General features: G+C 48.0%; 1 protein-coding gene across 1 annotated transcript in view; it reads left to right on the top strand.

Moving 5' to 3' along the window:
• GRAMD1A (GRAM domain containing 1A) overlaps positions 1 to 17194 on the top strand; it is an 894680-nt gene that overhangs the window by 780121 nt on the left and 97365 nt on the right. Inside the window, 2 exon segments of the mRNA XM_030213386.1 lie at positions 2563 to 2748; positions 4471 to 4558. Of these exon segments, the coding sequence (XP_030069246.1) occupies positions 2563 to 2748; positions 4471 to 4558 (274 nt within the window).

Below are 17194 nucleotides of genomic sequence, written 5' to 3'. Positions count from 1 at the left end.
ATCAAGCATGGTACCGGAAGATTGGAGTGTGGCCAATGAAACACCAGTTTTTAAACAGGGTTCTAGAGATGATTCGGGAAATTATAGACCAGTGCCGGGCAAAATGGTAGAGTCTATTATAAAAAACAAAATTACAGAGCATATACATAAGCATGGATTAATGAGACAATGTCAACATGAATTTAGTCAAAGGAAATCTTACCACACCAATCTATTACATTTCTTTGAAGGGGTAAATAAACATATGGATGAAGGTGAGCAGGTCGATATTGTGTATCTGGATTTTCAAAATGTATTTGACAAAGTACCTCATGAAAGACTCCTGGGGAAAATTAAAATGCCATGGGATAAGGAGGTAATGTACTATTGTGGTTTAAAAACTGGTTAAAAGATAGAAAACAGGGAGTAGGGATAAATGGTCAGTATTCTCAATGGAGAGGAGTAGGAGTGGGGGTTCCTCAAGGGTCTATGCTGGGACCGCTGCTTTTTAACATATTTATAAATGATCTAGAGATACAAAAACTAGTGAGGTAATTATATTTGCTGATGACACAAAGTTATTCAAAGTTGTTAAATCGCAAGAGGATTGTGAAAAATTACAAGAGGACCTTACGAGACTGGGCATCCAAATAGCAGATGACATTTAATGTGAGCAAGTGCAAAGTGATGCATGTGGGAAAGAGGAACTCTAACTATAGCTACATGATGCAAGTTTCCACATTAGGAATCACCGCCCAGGAAAAGGAACTAGGTGTCATCGTTGATGATACATTGAACCCGCTGCTCAATGTGCGACGGCGGCTAAGAAAGCAAATAAAATGTTTGGAATTATTAGGAAAGGAATAGAAAACAAAAATGAGAATGTTACAATGTCTTTGTATCGCTCTTTGGTGCACCTCAAATACTGTGTGCAATTCTGGTCACCACATCTCAAGTGGAATTAGAAAAGGTACAGAGAAAGGTGATGAAAATGATAAAGGGGATGACTTCCCTATGAGGAAATGCTAAAACAGCTAGGGCAATTCAGCTTGGTGAAGAGACGACTGAGGGGAGATATGATAGAGGTCTATAAAATACTGAGTGGTGTGAAACGGGTAGAGGTGAATCTCTTGTTTACTCTTTCCAAAAACACTAGGTCTAGGAGACTCGCAATGAAGCTACTAAGTATTAAATGTAAAACAAACTGGAGAAAATATTTCTTCACTCATGTAATTAAACTCTGTAATTTTTTGCCAGAGAATGTAGCAAAAACAGTTAGCTTAGCAGGGTTTAAAAAAGGTTTGGATAATTTCCTAAAAGAAAAGTCCGTAAGCCATTATTAAGATGGACTTAAGGAAATCCACTGCTTATTTCTAGGATAAGCAGCATAAAATCAATTTTACTGTTCTGGGATCTTTCCAGGTACTTGTAATCTGGATTGGCCACTGTTGGAAACAGGATGCCGGGCTTGATGGATCTTGGTCTGTCCTAGTAGCGCTTATGTTCTTTTGGGAGATGCTAGACACCTGTGTGGGGTGGGGGGGGGGAGAAGAAATGCTGGGCATGGGTGGTATAGGCAAAGGAAATGGAGATACTGGACACAGAGGGAAGTAAGGAAGCAGAGATGCTGGACTGTGGATTGGGTGGGTGGCACATGCCTGAAGTTTTGCTAAGAGCATCAGATACCCTGCCACTTCCCTTGTTTGGGTCTTTTTTTTGTTTTTGAGACTTATGTTTCCTCTCCATGTTCATACTATGTGCTTCACATTGGTCAGTGGGCAACATAATATTTTTGTTAATGAATCTGTGCTTTGGGAACCACTGCCACACTGGGTATTATGTGCATGTTAGAGAAGAGGAAGTTGGGCAAGAGAGACGAAGAGATTTCCATCACTCTAGTACGGCATGTATGGGAGTCATTGAGAGATAGACATACTGGGTATCCCAGCTTTCATATGGTCTGCATATGGGGAAGAAGTATGGGAAAATGTCTGTCACCTCAGTATCTCCTTTCTGTAAGGGAAGAAAGGGTGGGTAGGGAGAAGTTAGGCATAGCAGGTCCTCTTGCCTAAATGTGATGAGGAGGGGGACACACCAGAACTCCTGTCCTCTTGGTACACCTAGGTTGCGGATAAGATTGAGAAGAGTAGGCAGATATATGGTGGTCGGTAGATGGAGCATACACACTAGAAAGAGAGAGAGCTAGGAGTCTCCAGGGATTTATCCATTGTGTGTGAGAAACAGAGTAGAGAGGTGTGCGCACTGGGACTTCTAACAGTCAGGATAGTTATATTTGTTTTATTCATGGCTCTCTCTTCTGCTTTTACTCCCTCTACCTTTGACCTCCTCTTCCCTTTTCCTCTCTTATTTCTCTCAATGCGTTCCCCTCTCCTCTATACAACTCTTTCTCTCCTCCTTTTCTTCTTCCTTTCCTATCTCACTTATCCATCTCTTCCCCTTTCCTCTCTACCTCACCCCCCACCTCTTTCCCTCTCATTGCTTCCATCTCACCTTCCCCATGTTCACATCTCCTGTTCCTGCCCTCATTCCCTTTCCCTCTCCATCTTTCTCTGACTGGTGTAGAAGAGGAGCTGTCAAAGGCAGAGAAACAGTGGCTGGAGGAGCCCTGTGGGAAAGAGAAGCTGGGATTGCTTTCATCTCTACGTCGCAGGAAGCGAACACTCAGTTGGAAATCCCTGCATGGAGATGAACACAACACCATTGACATGCCAGAGGAGGAAAAGGGTAATCGGGGCCTATGGACTTCAGGTATGTGGCACAAGGATGGATGTGTAGAGGTTCAGGAGTAGAGCGCAAGGGAGACAGGGTTAGGCACACACTGCAGGGGTAGGGAATAAAGAGGTTAAAATACACAATATAGGGAGGGAAAGCATTGGATAGATATTATGTGAGCGACACTAACCCCCTAATTCTATAACATTACTTGCCCAAATTTACATCTAGCACATGCTAGTTGCAAATTTGTGCACACAATTTGTAAAATAGGGTCAGTTGCATGCATAACTTAATTTAATAATTAAATGCGGTTGGCTGTAATTGGTTTTAATTGGTGCTAATTGACACTAATTGGCAATTATGCACATAACTCTCCTTAGTGTTCTGTAAGTTGAGCACTCAAATTCCAGAGCGCACAACTGCAAATGAGGCGTGGACCTGGGAGGGGCATGGGTGGGTTAGGGGTGGGTTATAGAGTACTAACATTTATGTGTACAGTTAGGTGTAAGCATTTGCACCAGCCATTTGGCTGGCATAAGTGCTCACAACTAAAGTTCACCACGTAAATGTGGACTTTCACTAGTGTTCTATAATGGAAGTTGCACATGCAACTACTGTTATAAAATCTGCGCTTAGCACATATCATCCCGGCACCTAATTATAGGCAACCCCTAGATACACAGCAGGAAGAAGAACGTAAGCAAGGGGGAGGGGAACATTAAGTTCAGAGGCAGCCACAGGAGAGATTGAATAATGTCCAGATGATTGTGGGTATGGTTGCAGTCAGTAACAGATTTTAATTTATTGCTCATTTATGTCTTGCTTATTAACTAAGCAGAAAGCCAATCTGGGTTTAAAAAAGGTTTGGACAAATTCCTGGATGAAAAGTTCATGGTGTGCTATTGAGACAGACATGGGGAAGCCACTGCTTGCCTTGGGATTGGAAACAGGATACTGGGCTAGATGGACCATTGATCTGATCCAATATGGCTATTCACAATTTAAAATAAACATACAAACATATACCAGGCAAAATTACTTTTGCTTCACTTGGGTACCGCCAGAACTTGCTGCGAACCTCCAATTCTTTCCATGCCTCACCAGCCTCAATCCAGATCCCACCACTTCTGCAGTCAGTCCAGATTCTCATGCTCATAGTCTGTCAAGGCACAGTCACTGCCGTGTGTGTGAGCAGGGGCTATGAGCTGACTCTGCCCCTCTCTTCACTGCTTTCTGCTGATAGCAGTTCTGGATTCTTGAGATCCACAGGAGGGAAAGGATGGGAAGGTCAAGCCATTCATGGAGGGGTTGGGGAAGAGGTTGCATCAGCTCAACGGTACTGTACGTAGCAGGGCTGAAGGAACTTTTTACCTCTAGTATATTGCTGTTATAGTATAATCTGCCTTTATGTGCATAAGTACATAAGTATTGCCATACTGGGAAAGACCAAAGGTCCATCGAGCCCAGCATCCTGTTTCCAACAGTGGCCAATCCAGGTCACAAATACCTGGGAAGATCCCAAAAAAGTACAAAACATTTTATACTGCTTATCCCAGAAATAGTGGATTTTCTCCAAGTCCATTTAATAATGGTCTATGGACTTTTCCTTTAGGAAGCCGTCCAAACCTTTTTTAAAACTCCGCTAAGCTAACCGCCTTTACCACATTCTCTGGCAACGAATTCCAGGTCTAGCTGTCTTGTCCTGGATCCAAATGTATCCTGTTTCCAAGGGTCAAGCCTTTTCTCTTTTTGCAGCTAGTGTCTCTTCACATCTCTCGGATCATCCATCAGAGCGAGGAACAGTTCACAGTGTCTCTACTGTGCTGCTCATCATCAGTATAGTGTAAGTGTCCTGGCCTGCTATGTCCTTTCTTCTCAGCATAGCATTAAGTGTCTCACTGCATGCATTGTACATCATTCACATACTATATCTTCCCATGCTACTTACCTTTCATTATACTGTGCCGTTCGCCATCAACATAACATTCTCTTTTGTATATTACTGTTCTATTCTTCACCAAGTGTTTCTTCTTGTATGCTTCCTGTTTTGATTTGAGTCCCCACACCTCTCCTACAGAGGATAATTTTATAATTGGGTGCCAAGGTTGTGAAGACACAAAGACATATATGTTGCACCTAGTTTATAACAGCAACATGGGCTTGTGTACTTGCTTAAAAACTCCCACACAAAGTTACACCTCTTCTGAGATAGGTGTAACTTTTTGCCTTTTTTTTTTTGCATAGATATGAGCTGATTTTATAATGTATATGTGTATCTTGCAGCTCCACCCTCAGGAACACCTATGTGTATACCACATGAAAGTTTGAGAAATGTCAACAGAATATACTTTTATTTGCGTATACCCCCGGGCAATTTTGTAAGCTACTGTTTCGGTTTATTAAACAGTGTTCTTCCTACAAAAGAAGCTTATAAACTTACCCCTATAATGATCTGAGATTCTCCCTTTTCTTCTGTAGTAAGAGGAGAGTAAATCTATTTCCCTCATTTCTCCTAGAGTGAGCAGGCACTGTTGTCTCCCCAGCTTTCCCTTGAAAGGAGCTGAGACTCAGATTCCCACATAGAGAAGAATCCAAGGACCACCACCTACCTCCTCAATGACATCCTAATTTCCCTATGCACTGCTCCACTAATGAACCTCACCTGTGTTCCTGAGATTGGAAAAGAATCCTATGCTTTCTCATCTATCTTTAAGAAGTTTTATTTTGTATTTCCTAGCTGAGGTCCAGGGGTGCTGCCCTGAGGTTTAGACCCCTCTAAGCAAATTCTGTTCAGCTGTGCTTTTCAAGAAATGTGCAAACTGCTGATATGTGTATGTGTTTTTGCTTCTTTCTGCTCTGCCTTGTCCCAGGATCTGTGTGAGGTAAAGTAAAATGCCACACTTTCCTATTACTTCATTAGAAACCAATTCCTAATACATAACCCCCTCTAACCCATCCATCACACCCTCTGACCTTAACCCCACTCCCTCACACACAACCTCTAACACTGTGCACTGCCTTTTCAGCCCCAGCCCTGCCCCTAATACTTCACACACCCATCATCTGTTCTGATTCCTTACACACACTCCCTCCAGCCCTACTCCTGTTCCTTATACACTTAGGCTCCAGCTCAGAGACATAGCCAGGTTTGACATCAGGGGGAGCAGACTTTTGTAAAATAGGCGCCAGTGCGAGGCTGAAGGGCCGGGAGAGAGGAAAGGGTTAAAATCCTCATAGGCATATATGTGTGGTCAGTGACTCAGTTGTTTGGGGAGGCTGAGGTGGAGTGAGGTGGGCCTAGAGTGGAGTTGGGGCAGGGGTAGGTAAAATCCTTAGAGTGAAGGCAGCACCTATGTCGGCAGCAAAGGGACAGTGAGGGCACTTTTGAACACAGCAGTGAAGGACCCCTTTACTGTGTCTCTGGTGCACCTGCACTAGTCATTTCCCCCTAGTATCTCTATTACTGAAGGTATTTACACTGAATACACTCTAGGGAATTATGTGCCAAAAACATCCATATACTGTACCACAATAATACTAATTATTAAACAGAATAGTATTTACAGTATTCTGTAAATATTTGCAGGTGCTTTTAAAACTTGGCTCCTAGTCAGTCCTAGCTTTCTAATCCAGTATATTCTTGTTGGCCATGTGAACAGTGATGTTCAGCAGCACTGTAACAGAAATCCTGTGGTTACTGGCAACCATAAGATGATTTGGCTATCACATTTTTGATAAGTTGCCAATAGGCCACCAGGTTTACTGCAGAGTTGCAAAACATGTTTGGAATAGGCATTATCTATATTAGATGAATCTAATGGTTAGATAAGTGAGCTGAGAACCAGAGAAGCCAGGGTTCAAATTCCACTGCTGCTCCATTACCTCCTGTACAAACTTAGACTGTAAGCCTCCAGAGGCAGGAAAATACCTGTTGTAGCTAAATGTAACTCACCTCCAGCTACTACAATGAGAGGTATGAGCTAATACAAATCCAAAGTCCAGTACCAAATATATTGTGAATACAAAACCCTACAAAAGTTACTCAGGACCTATAGAGCAACTCTAGCATACCATAATAGCACTAAATTTCCAGGAATCGCACAACAAGGGTCTATCTAGGAAAAGACAGCACTGTAAATATTGCATTCGGTACTAGAACTCAATACATCTATTGAGAAAACTAAGCAAGCTGGATTAGTACAGATCGATCCTACCCAGAAATTCAGTGCTTAACAGAATGCCTAGCCTCTTTCACACACAGACCCTCACCAAATACAGAATACGTAATCATAACCTAAAAATAGAAATATGTAGACAAATTAATCTGAAACCCCAAGAAGCCAGAGTCTGCAACACCAGAGAAGAAGAAACAGTGATATGTGTGCCCCTGTAATGTGCAAAACAAAGTTAGTAGCTGCAAATTTCAAAAACTGACATATTCCAATCACTTTATTAGACATTAACAAAAAAAACCCAGAACATAAGGTGATATCTTTTTATTGGACTAAATACATTTTTTTGCTCGTCTCCCCATCCAGCTTCACTCTATTACTCTCACTCTTCTCACCCATCCAGCATTACCCCATCTATCTCTCTTTTCACCTAATCACCCTTTCTTTCCCCATCCAGCATCACCCCATCTTTCTTTTTTGTCAGAATCCAGCATCACTCTCTCTCCCCCCCCCCCCCCCCCCCCCCCCCCCCAAAATCCAGCATCACTCTATATCAGTGGTTCTCAACCTTTTTTTTTAGTGAGGACATACTTGATGGACGATGCTCACATCCATGACACACTACATACATAACCTTCATGGACCTTTGATCTGATACAGTATGTCAGTTCTTATATATTCAGTTCTTATATATTAAATGTAAACATGTTCTGCATCCACAAAAACCCTATCCCCCCCCCCCCCCCCCCAACAACAGGTGCAGATCATAATTAGCACATTTTCTCCATGGAAGTTATTATACAAAAAATTCTGATTTTCACATTATCTCAGTAATAGCTAAATACATTTTCCCACTACCAGGCACATTGTGAAATAACAAAAAAACTTGAAAAAATCCTAACTCAACATACATGTAGAAAATCTACCATAGAACAGTAGCACTGATTCCTATGATTCCGATGATTTAAACAACAAGCAATACACAGCACGCTAGAATACCAATACACCTACCACTGGTACAAGTGAGACTTCTACAGAATTCTACACAGAAATTATTTGCCAACAGAATACTACACCTCGGTCACACACCAAATACAGAACAAGGGATCACAAATTAGAAACATAAAGACAAAAACTGAACTGGGAAACCAAAGAAGTCAAACTAGGTATGTACCACAACATAGGAAAAATAAAAACAGAAATGTGTTTCCTCTTGTTCTGAAAAAAAATACAAAGACATCCATGATGCACATTTCCCAAAGCTAATGTATTCCACCAAATAAATTCAGATAAAACACTTTTTTTCTACCTTTGTTGCCTGGGTACTTTATTTTTCCAAGCATATTGTTTCTAGTTTCTTCTTTTCTGTTTTCCTGTATATCTTCTGCTCTCTGTCCAGTAAGTGCATTCCATTTGTCCTTTCTCCACGTTACTCTTATTGTTTCCTATTCCCTCACTATATCTCTCTGATATATTTCTTCTCTCTCTCTCTGTTTTCTGTCTCTCCCCTCAAATTTCACCTTCTCGCTCTTCAGTCCTCCACCTATATTTCACTTGCCAGTACCTATCAACTTTCCATGTCCTCCTCTCCCCCCTACATCTCCTGTGTCACTCCATCCCTGGCCTCCTATTCCCTTCTCTTTCACCTACTCCTCATTAGTACAATTCTTCCCTCTGTACTTACTATCCTCTTCTCACTCGATTCCCCATGGTCTCTCCCACATGGTTCCACCATGCCAAGTATCTCCCCCTCTCTCTCTCTTCTTACACCCTTGTAGCCCAGCATCTCTCTGTCCCTCCCCTCTCTTCCACCACTATGGTCCAGCATTTTCCTGTCCCCTCTCCCTTCTCTTCCACCCCTATGGTCCAGCAATTCCCTTTCTCCTCCTCCCCTTCCTCCTTATGGTCCAGCAACTCCCTATCCCTTCTTCCTTTTCCTCCACCCCTATGGTCCAGTAACTCCCTATCCCCTCTACACCTATGGTCAAGCAACTTTCTGTCCTCTCTCTGCCCCTCCACCTTTATGGTCCAGCAATTCTCTGTCCTCTCTTCCTTTCCCTCCACCCCTATGCTGCAGCAACTCCATGTCCTCTCTCTCTCTCTTTCTCCCCCCCCCTTATGGTCCAGCAGCTCCCTGTCCCCTCTCTCTCTCTCTCTCTCTCTCTCTCTCTCTTTCCCACACCTCAAAGTGAAGCTTCAGTGTTCAGCAGGGCAGCAGCTCGGAGAGGAAATCCTGCTTAGGAAATCCAGCCTGGTGCCAAGAGAAGTGGCTACACATATCCCAGTGCCATTCATCCACTCATTACTTCTCGCCTTGACTACTGTAACCTACTCCTCACTGGCCTCCCACTTAACCATCTATCCCCCCTTCAATCCGTTCAGAACTCTGCTGCACGTCTTATATTCCGCCTGGACAGATATGCTCATATCACCCCTCTCCTCAAGTCACTTCACTGGCTTCCGATCAGGTACCGCATATAGTTCAAGCTCCTCCTTCTAACCTACAAATGCACTCAGTCTGCAGCCCCTCATTACCTCTCTACTCTCATCTTCCCTTACGTTCCCACCCGAAACCTCCGCTCACAGGACAAATCCCTCCTCTCAGTACCCTTCTCCACCACCGCCAACTCCAGGCTCCGCCCTTTCTGCCTTGCCTCACCCTATGCTTGGAATAATCTTCCTGAGCCTTTACGCCAAGCCCCCTCCCTGCCCATCTTCAAATCCTTGCTCAAAGCCCACCTCTTCAATGTCGCCTTCGGCACCTAACATTTATACCTCTATTCAGGAAATCTAGACTGCCCAATTTGACTGCCCCTATTTGACTGACTGTACATTTGTCCTTTAGATTGTAAGCTCCTTGAGCAGGGACTGTCCTTCTATGTTAAACTGTACAGCGCTGCGTAACCCTAGTAGCGCTTTAGAAATGTTAAGTAGTAGTAGTAGTAGACAGACGACAGAGGGTGGTAGTAAATGGAGTTCGCTCGGAGGAGGGAAAGGTGAGTAGTGGAGTGCCTCAGGGATTGGTGCTGGGGCCAATTCTGTTCAATATATTTGTGAGTGACATTGCCGAAGCGATAGAAGGTAAAGTTTGCCTATTTGCGGATGATACTAAAATTTGTAACAGAGTGGACACCGGGAGGGAGTGGAAAACATGAAAAAGGATCTGAAGAAGCTAGAAGAATGGTCTAAGGTTTGGCAATTAAAATTCAATGCGAAGAAATGCAAAGTGATGCACTTGGGGAGTAGAAACCTACGAGAGACTTGTGTGTTAGGCGGTGAGAGTCTGATATGTACTGAGGGGGAGAGGGATCTTGGGGTGATAGTATCCGAGGATCTGAAGGCGACGAAACAGTGTGACAAGGCGGTGGCCGTAGCGAGAAGGTTGCTAGGCTGTATAGAGAGAGGTGTGACCAGCAGGAGAAAGGAAGTGTTGAATCCCCTGTACAAGTCGTTGGTGAGGCCCCACCTGCAGTATTGTGTTCAGTTTTGGAGGCCGTACCTTGCTAAGGATGTAAAAAAAATGGAAGCGGTGCAAAGAAAAGCTACAAGATTGGTATGGGATTTGCGTTCCAAGACGTATGAGGAGAGACTTGCTGACCTGAACATGTATACCCTGGAGGAAAGGAGGAACAGGGGTGATATGATACAGATGTTCAAATATTTGAAAGGTATTAATCCGCAAACAAATCTTTTCCAGAGATGGGAAGGCGGTAGAACGAGAGGACATGAAATGAGATTGAAGGGGGCAGACTCAAAAAGGATGTCAGGAAGTATTTTTTCACAGAGAGAGTGGTGGATGCTTGGAATGCCCTCCCGCGGGAGGTTGGTGGAGATGAAAACGGTAACGGAATTCAAACATGCGTGGGATATACATAAAGGAATCCTGTGCAGAAGGAATGGATCCTTAGGAGCTTAGCCGAAATTGGGTGGTGGAGCCGGTGGGGGGAAGAGGGGTTGGTGGTTGGGAGACTTATACGATCTGTGCCAGAGCCAGTGGTGGGAGGCGGGGAATAGTGCTGGGCAGACTTATACGGTCTGTGCCAGAGCCGGTGGTGGGAGGCGGGGCTGGTGGTTAGGAGGAGGGGATAGTGCTGGGCAGACTTATACGGTCTGTGCCCTGAAAAATACAGGTACAAATCAAGGTAAGGTATACACATATGAGTTTATCTTGTTGGGCAGACTGGATGGACCTTGCAGGTCTTTTTCTGCCATCACCTACTATGTTACTATGTTTTCAGGTTGTGTAATTAGCAAACTGCACAGTAAAAATAAAAGCCTGCTAAGCATGGTTTAGCCCCTACACAACCCAGGAAGGAACACCGCATCAAGATTTGTGTACCTGCATCTCCTGTGAGTCCAGCATCTCTCCCCTTCTCTTACTTACTCTCTCCATCCCCCTATGGCCTTCCATCTTCTTCCTCTCTCCCTGGTCCCCTCACCCGTAGTCTGGCATCTCTCCTATCCCCCTACCCCTGCAGATCTAGCACCTGTCCCCTTCCCTCCCTCTTTCTCCCCACCCCCTCCCCATGGGTTCAGCACATCTCCCTTCTCCACAATGAGTCTAGGACCTTTCCTTCTTCCCTAAGTCCCCCTGGAGTCCAGAACCTCTCCTTCTGCCGTCAGCCCCCCCCCCCCCCCCCCCCCCCCCCCCCCCCCCCGCCTCCCCATGAGTCCAGCAACTCTTCCTCTTATTTCCTCAGCCTCTCCTGTCCAGTAACTTTCTCTTTATCCCTCAGCCCCCCCACCCCACCCCTGTAAGTCCAGCACCACTTTCTCTTTATCTCTCAGGTGTCTACTGAATCCAGCACCACTCTCACTTTTTTCCTAGCCCTCCCTTGAGACCAGCACTGCTCCTTTTTCCCTCAACTCCTATCCTGAGTCCAGCACCTTCTCCTTCCCACCTTCCCAAGTCCAGCACCTCTTTGTATATTTGTGTATCTAAAATGTAACCTTCTACAAAATATGAAGTGAAGATGTGATTCCATGAGCCCCAATGAAAGAAGAGTTTAATTTTACTTCCATTTAATTTCATTATATTCCATCAACTTTATAACACCTGGCTTCACAAGGCAGATTACAACAGTTAAGATGAACCCATCAAGAAACAGGAAATTTCTTCTGTATTGTATAGAACAATGTAGAAAAATGAGCAAAAAAATACAGAGTTTTTATGTTTAAATCTGTTTATTGACGTATTATGCAAAAATAATACATTCACAACTTTCCAACCAATAACTTTTCTAATACACCAAACAACTGTCAGTACTTCTCCCAACGTCAATTAGTTTTCCATTTTTGTTCCCCTTCCCCAACTCTAACCCATCCCTCCTCCCCTCCAATTTTTCGTTAAATCTTTCTTTTTTAGTGCAAATAAAAGAGAAACACATTGTTACAGAAACACAGTAACCACAACTTGCTTTTTATGAACATCCCTCCCAGCCAACCCTTTCCCTCCCTCTATTCCCTCCCATTTACCTCCCACCCTCCCACCCCTACCATGTTTGCATAAGCTCCTAGGTACCACTAGTAGTTCAAAAGTCTGCTCCTGGCTGCCGGGGTCAGTGTGTTGAGAAAGAGGCTCCATACCTCTTGAAACTGTAATCCAGTTTTGGAATTGAAATCCACTATCCCCATTCTCTCCAATCTCAATAGTGTTATCATGCGCGTCCTCCACTGAGATTGTGTAGGGCCTTGCCGGGACAACCATCCAGCCATGATCACTTGTTTAGCAACTATGATTGATTTCTGGACAAAGATTGTAAATCCTGCCGGGATTGGATGAATGAGCTTCGGGTGTCCCAGCAATAACCCAGGGTCATATTTCCACTTTGCTGACCAAAGGCCAGAAGAATATTGTATCAAAATTTTCTCCGAGGACAAGCAGGCTGCTTGTTCTCACGACTGGGTGACGTCCGCAGCAGCCCCCACCAACCGGAAAAAAGCTTCGCGGGACGGTCGGCACGCAGGGCACGCCCACCGCGCATGCGCGGCCGTCTTCCCGCCCGTGCGCGACCGCTCCCGCCAGTTCCTTTTTTTCCGCGTCTGGAGAGAGTCGTGCCCTGCCGCTCTCTCTGATTCAGCCGCCGGATTTTCGATCGCGTTTACGCCGATCGTTCTTTTTCTTTGTTTATTTAGGTTAGTTACCGTCCGGTTTCTTTTTAAAAAAAAAAGAAACCCTGCGCGTGTGGAGCACGCGCTCCCTTTTTCCCTCGCTTCCAGCGGGGACGCTGCATTGCGGCCTAGTGGCCGCACGGTCGTTTTCCTTTTCGTGGTGTGATTTCAGCCACCATTGACGACTTTGACTTCGCCGACGCGATTTTTCCGTCGATGTCCTCGAAGGTCCCGAGTGGATTTAAAAAGTGTGGTCGCTGCGGCCGGCCGATCTCGCAGACCGACACCCACGCTTGGTGTCTCCAGTGCCTCGGGCCGGAGCACAATATCAAGTCGTGTTCTCTGTGTCTCGGTCTCCGGAAACGGACTCAGGTTGCGAGGCAAGTTCTGCGGGACCGTCTTTTTGGAACTTGCGCCGGCCCCTCGACGTCGACCTCGAAGGCATCGGTATCGACGCCCGGCCCTTCGGTACCGGTATCGATGCCCGAGACATCGGCACCGATGGCAGCGACCCCAAGAGAACAGGTCCCGTCGGCCCGCCGGTCCTCCGGTGAGAGTGGGGGTGAGAGGCCGCGTGGGCAGTCGGCCCCGGTCACTCCCTCAGCTCGTGGGCCACGGGACCGAACCCTGTCTGACCCGGTACCTCGAGACCGAGGGGGATCGACCTCCTCCTCCTCCATGCCTTCCGGCGCCGGTGACGGGCATCGTAAGAAAGATAAGAAGCGTCGTCACCGGTCGCCCTCGGTGCATCCGGATATCGGAGAGGAGGCGACGCCGAAGCGTCATCGTCGAGAGGAGAGGTCTCCGTCGGTTGTGGAGGTACCGACGCGTCGGGGTTCCGGCACCTCGGTGCCGTCTCCTGGCCCCCAGCAGCTTCTGGCGCCGACACCCCTACCGGCCCCACCGCCTTTCCCGGCAGCGGGCCTGGACGAGTGCCTCAGAGCCATCCTTCCGGGGATCCTGGAAGGGCTGATGCGCCAGGCTGTGCCGGCGCCGGGGGTGCTTGCGCCCTCGGCGCCGATGACTGTGGCGCCGGCGAGCTCTAGCCCGGCGCCGGGGCCGTCGACACCGCCGCCGCTTGCGGTGCCGGTCTCGACCGCCACGCAGGTGGAGTCCCCGTCAACGTCGATGGAGGGAGCTCCGTCCCCGCCGGCGCGGGAGTCCACCGCTCGACGACACCGAGACCTTGGTGCCTCGACGTCGAGCCGGGCCCGGTTCAGGACTCAGCTACATGAGCTTATGTCCGACACCGAGGATGAGGACTCGTGGGGGGAAGAGGAGGACCCTAGATATTTCTCCTCAGAGGAGTCTACGGGCCTTCCCTCGGACCCCACGCCTTCACCGGAGAGGAAACTCTCACCTCCCGAGAGTCTCTCCTTTGCCTCCTTTGTGCGGGATATGTCTATTAGCATTCCCTTCCCCGTGGTCTCTGTGGAAGAGCCGAGGGCCGAGATGCTCGAGGTCCTCGACTATCCATCACCACCTAGAGAGTCCTCCACGGTGCCGCTGCACAATGTCCTTAAGGAGACGCTGCTTCGGAACTGGGTGCGACCATTAACTAACCCCACCATTCCCAAGAAAGCAGAGTCCCAGTACAGGATTCACTCTGACCCAGAGCTAATGCGGCCACAATTGCCCCATGACTCAGCGGTCGTGGATTCTGCTCTCAAGAGGGCACGGAGTTCGAGGGATACCGCCTCGGCGCCCCCGGGGCGGGAGTCTCGCACTCTGGACTCGTTTGGGAGGAAGGCCTACCAATCCTCCATGCTCGTGACCCGCATCCAATCATACCTGCTCTATATGAGCATTCACATGCGGACCTATGTGCAGCAACTGGCGGACCTGGTCGAGAAGCTCCCGCCGGAGCAGTCCAGGCCTTATCAGGAGGTGGTCAGGCAGCTGAAGGCGTGCAGAAAGTTCCTGTCCAGGGGTATCTATGACACCTGTGACGTGGCATCTCGTGCTGCGGCCCAAGGTATAGTGATGCGCAGGCTCTCATGGCTGCGTGCCTCTGACCTGGACAACCGCACCCAGCAGAGACTGGCCGACGTCCCTTGCCGGGGAGATAACATTTTTGGTGAGAAGGTCGAGCAGATGGTGGACCAACTGCATCAGCGGGAAACCGCTCTCGACAAGCTCTCCCACCGGGCGCCTTCAGCATCCACCTCCACAGGTGGACGTTTTTCCCGGGCCCGGCAGGCTGCACCCTATTCTTTTGCGAAGCGTAGGTACAACCAGCCGGCCCGAAGGCCTCGTCAGGCACAGGGACAGCCCCAGCGCGCTCGTTCTCGTCAACAGCGTGCGCCTAAGCAGCCCCCTGCGCCTCCACAGCAAAAGCCGGGGACGGGCTTTTGACTGGATCTACGGGAACATAGCCGCCCTACAAGTGTCCGTACCGGACGATCTGCCGGTCGGAGGGAGGTTAAAATTTTTTCACCAAAGGTGGCCTCTCATAACCTCCGACCAGTAGGTTCTCCAAATAGTGCGGTGCGGATACGCCCTGAATTTGGCCTCCCTGCCTCCAAATTGTCCTCCGGGAGCTCAATCCTTCAGCTCCCATCACAAGCAGGTACTTGCAGAGGAACTCTCCGCCCTTCTCAGCGCCAATGCGGTCGAGCCCGTACCACCCGGGCAGGAAGGGCAGGGATTCTATTCCAGGTACTTCCTTGTGGAAAAGAAAACAGGGGGGATGCGTCTCATCCTAGACCTGAGAGGCCTGAACAAATTCCTGGTCAAAGAAAAGTTCAGGATGCTTTCCTTGGGCACCCTTCTGCCAATGATTCAGAAAAACGATTGGCTATGTTCCCTGGATTTAAAGGACGCATATACTCACATACCGATACTGCCAGCTCACAGACAGTATCTCAGATTCCGCCTGGGCGCACGGCACTTTCAGTATTGTGTGCTGCCCTTTGGGCTCGCCTCTGCCCCACGAGTGTTTACCAAGTGCCTCGTGGTGGTAGCGGCCTACCTACGCAAGCTGGGAGTGCACGTGTTCCCATATCTCGACGATTGGCTGGTCAAGAACACCTCGGAGGCAGGAGCCCTCCGGTCCATGCAGTGCACTATTCAGCTTCTGGAGCTGCTGGGGTTTGTGATAAATTACCCAAAGTCCCATCTCCAGCCAACCCAGTCTCTGGAATTCATAGGAGCTCTGCTGAATACCCAGACGGCTCAGGCCTACCTTCCCGAAGCGAGGGCCACCAATCTCCTGGCCCTGGCTTCGCAGACCAGAGCGTCTCAGCAGATCACAGCTCGGCAGATGTTGAGACTTCTGGGTCATATGGCCTCCACAGTTCATGTGACTCCCATGGCTCGTCTTCACATGAGATCTGCTCAATGGACCCTAGCTTCCCAGTGGTTCCAAGCCACCGGGAATCTAGAAGATGTCATCCGCCTCTCCACCAGTTGCCGCACTTCACTGCTCTGGTGGACCATCCGGACCAATTTGACACTGGGACGTCCATTTCAAATTCCACAGCCCACGAAAGTGTTGACGACGGATGCATCTCGCCTGGGGTGGGGAGCTCATGTCGATGGGCTTCACACCCAGGGTCTGTGGTCCCTCCAGGAAAAGGATCTGCAGATCAACCTCCTGGAGCTCCGAGCGATCTGGAACGCACTGAAGGCTTTCAGAGATCGGCTGTCCTGCCAAATTATCCAAATTCGGACAGACAATCAGGTTGCAATGTATTACGTCAACAAGCAGGGGGGCACCGGATCTCGCCCCCTGTGTCAGGAGGCCGTCGGGATGTGGCGTTGGGCGTGTCGGTTCGGCATGCTCCTCCAAGCCACGTACCTGGCAGGCGTAAACAACAGTCTGGCCGACAGACTGAGCAGAGTCATGCAACCGCACGAGTGGTCGCTCCACGCCAGAGTGGTACGCAAGATCTTCCGAGAGTGGGGCACCCCCTCGGTGGACCTTTTCGCCTCTCAGACTAACCACAAGCTGCCTCTGTTCTGTTCCAGACTTCAGGCACACGGCAGGCTAGCGTCGGACGCTTTTCTCCTCCATTGGGGGACCGGCCTCCTGTATGCTTATCCTCCCATACCTTTGGTGGGGAAGACCTTACTGAAGCTCAAGCAAGACCGCTGCACCATGATTCTGATAGCGCCCTTTTGGCCCCGTCAGATCTGGTTCCCTCTTCTTCTGGAGTTGTCCTCCGGGGAACCGTGGAGATTGGAGTGTTTTCCGA

The sequence above is a fragment of the Microcaecilia unicolor genome, chromosome 8, assembly GCF_901765095.1.
Source record: "Microcaecilia unicolor chromosome 8, aMicUni1.1, whole genome shotgun sequence".
In the NCBI taxonomy this organism is placed as follows: domain Eukaryota; kingdom Metazoa; phylum Chordata; class Amphibia; order Gymnophiona; family Siphonopidae; genus Microcaecilia; species Microcaecilia unicolor.
The sequence above is the reverse complement of the archived record's forward strand: the minus strand, read 5'-3'. Positions and strand labels throughout refer to the sequence as shown.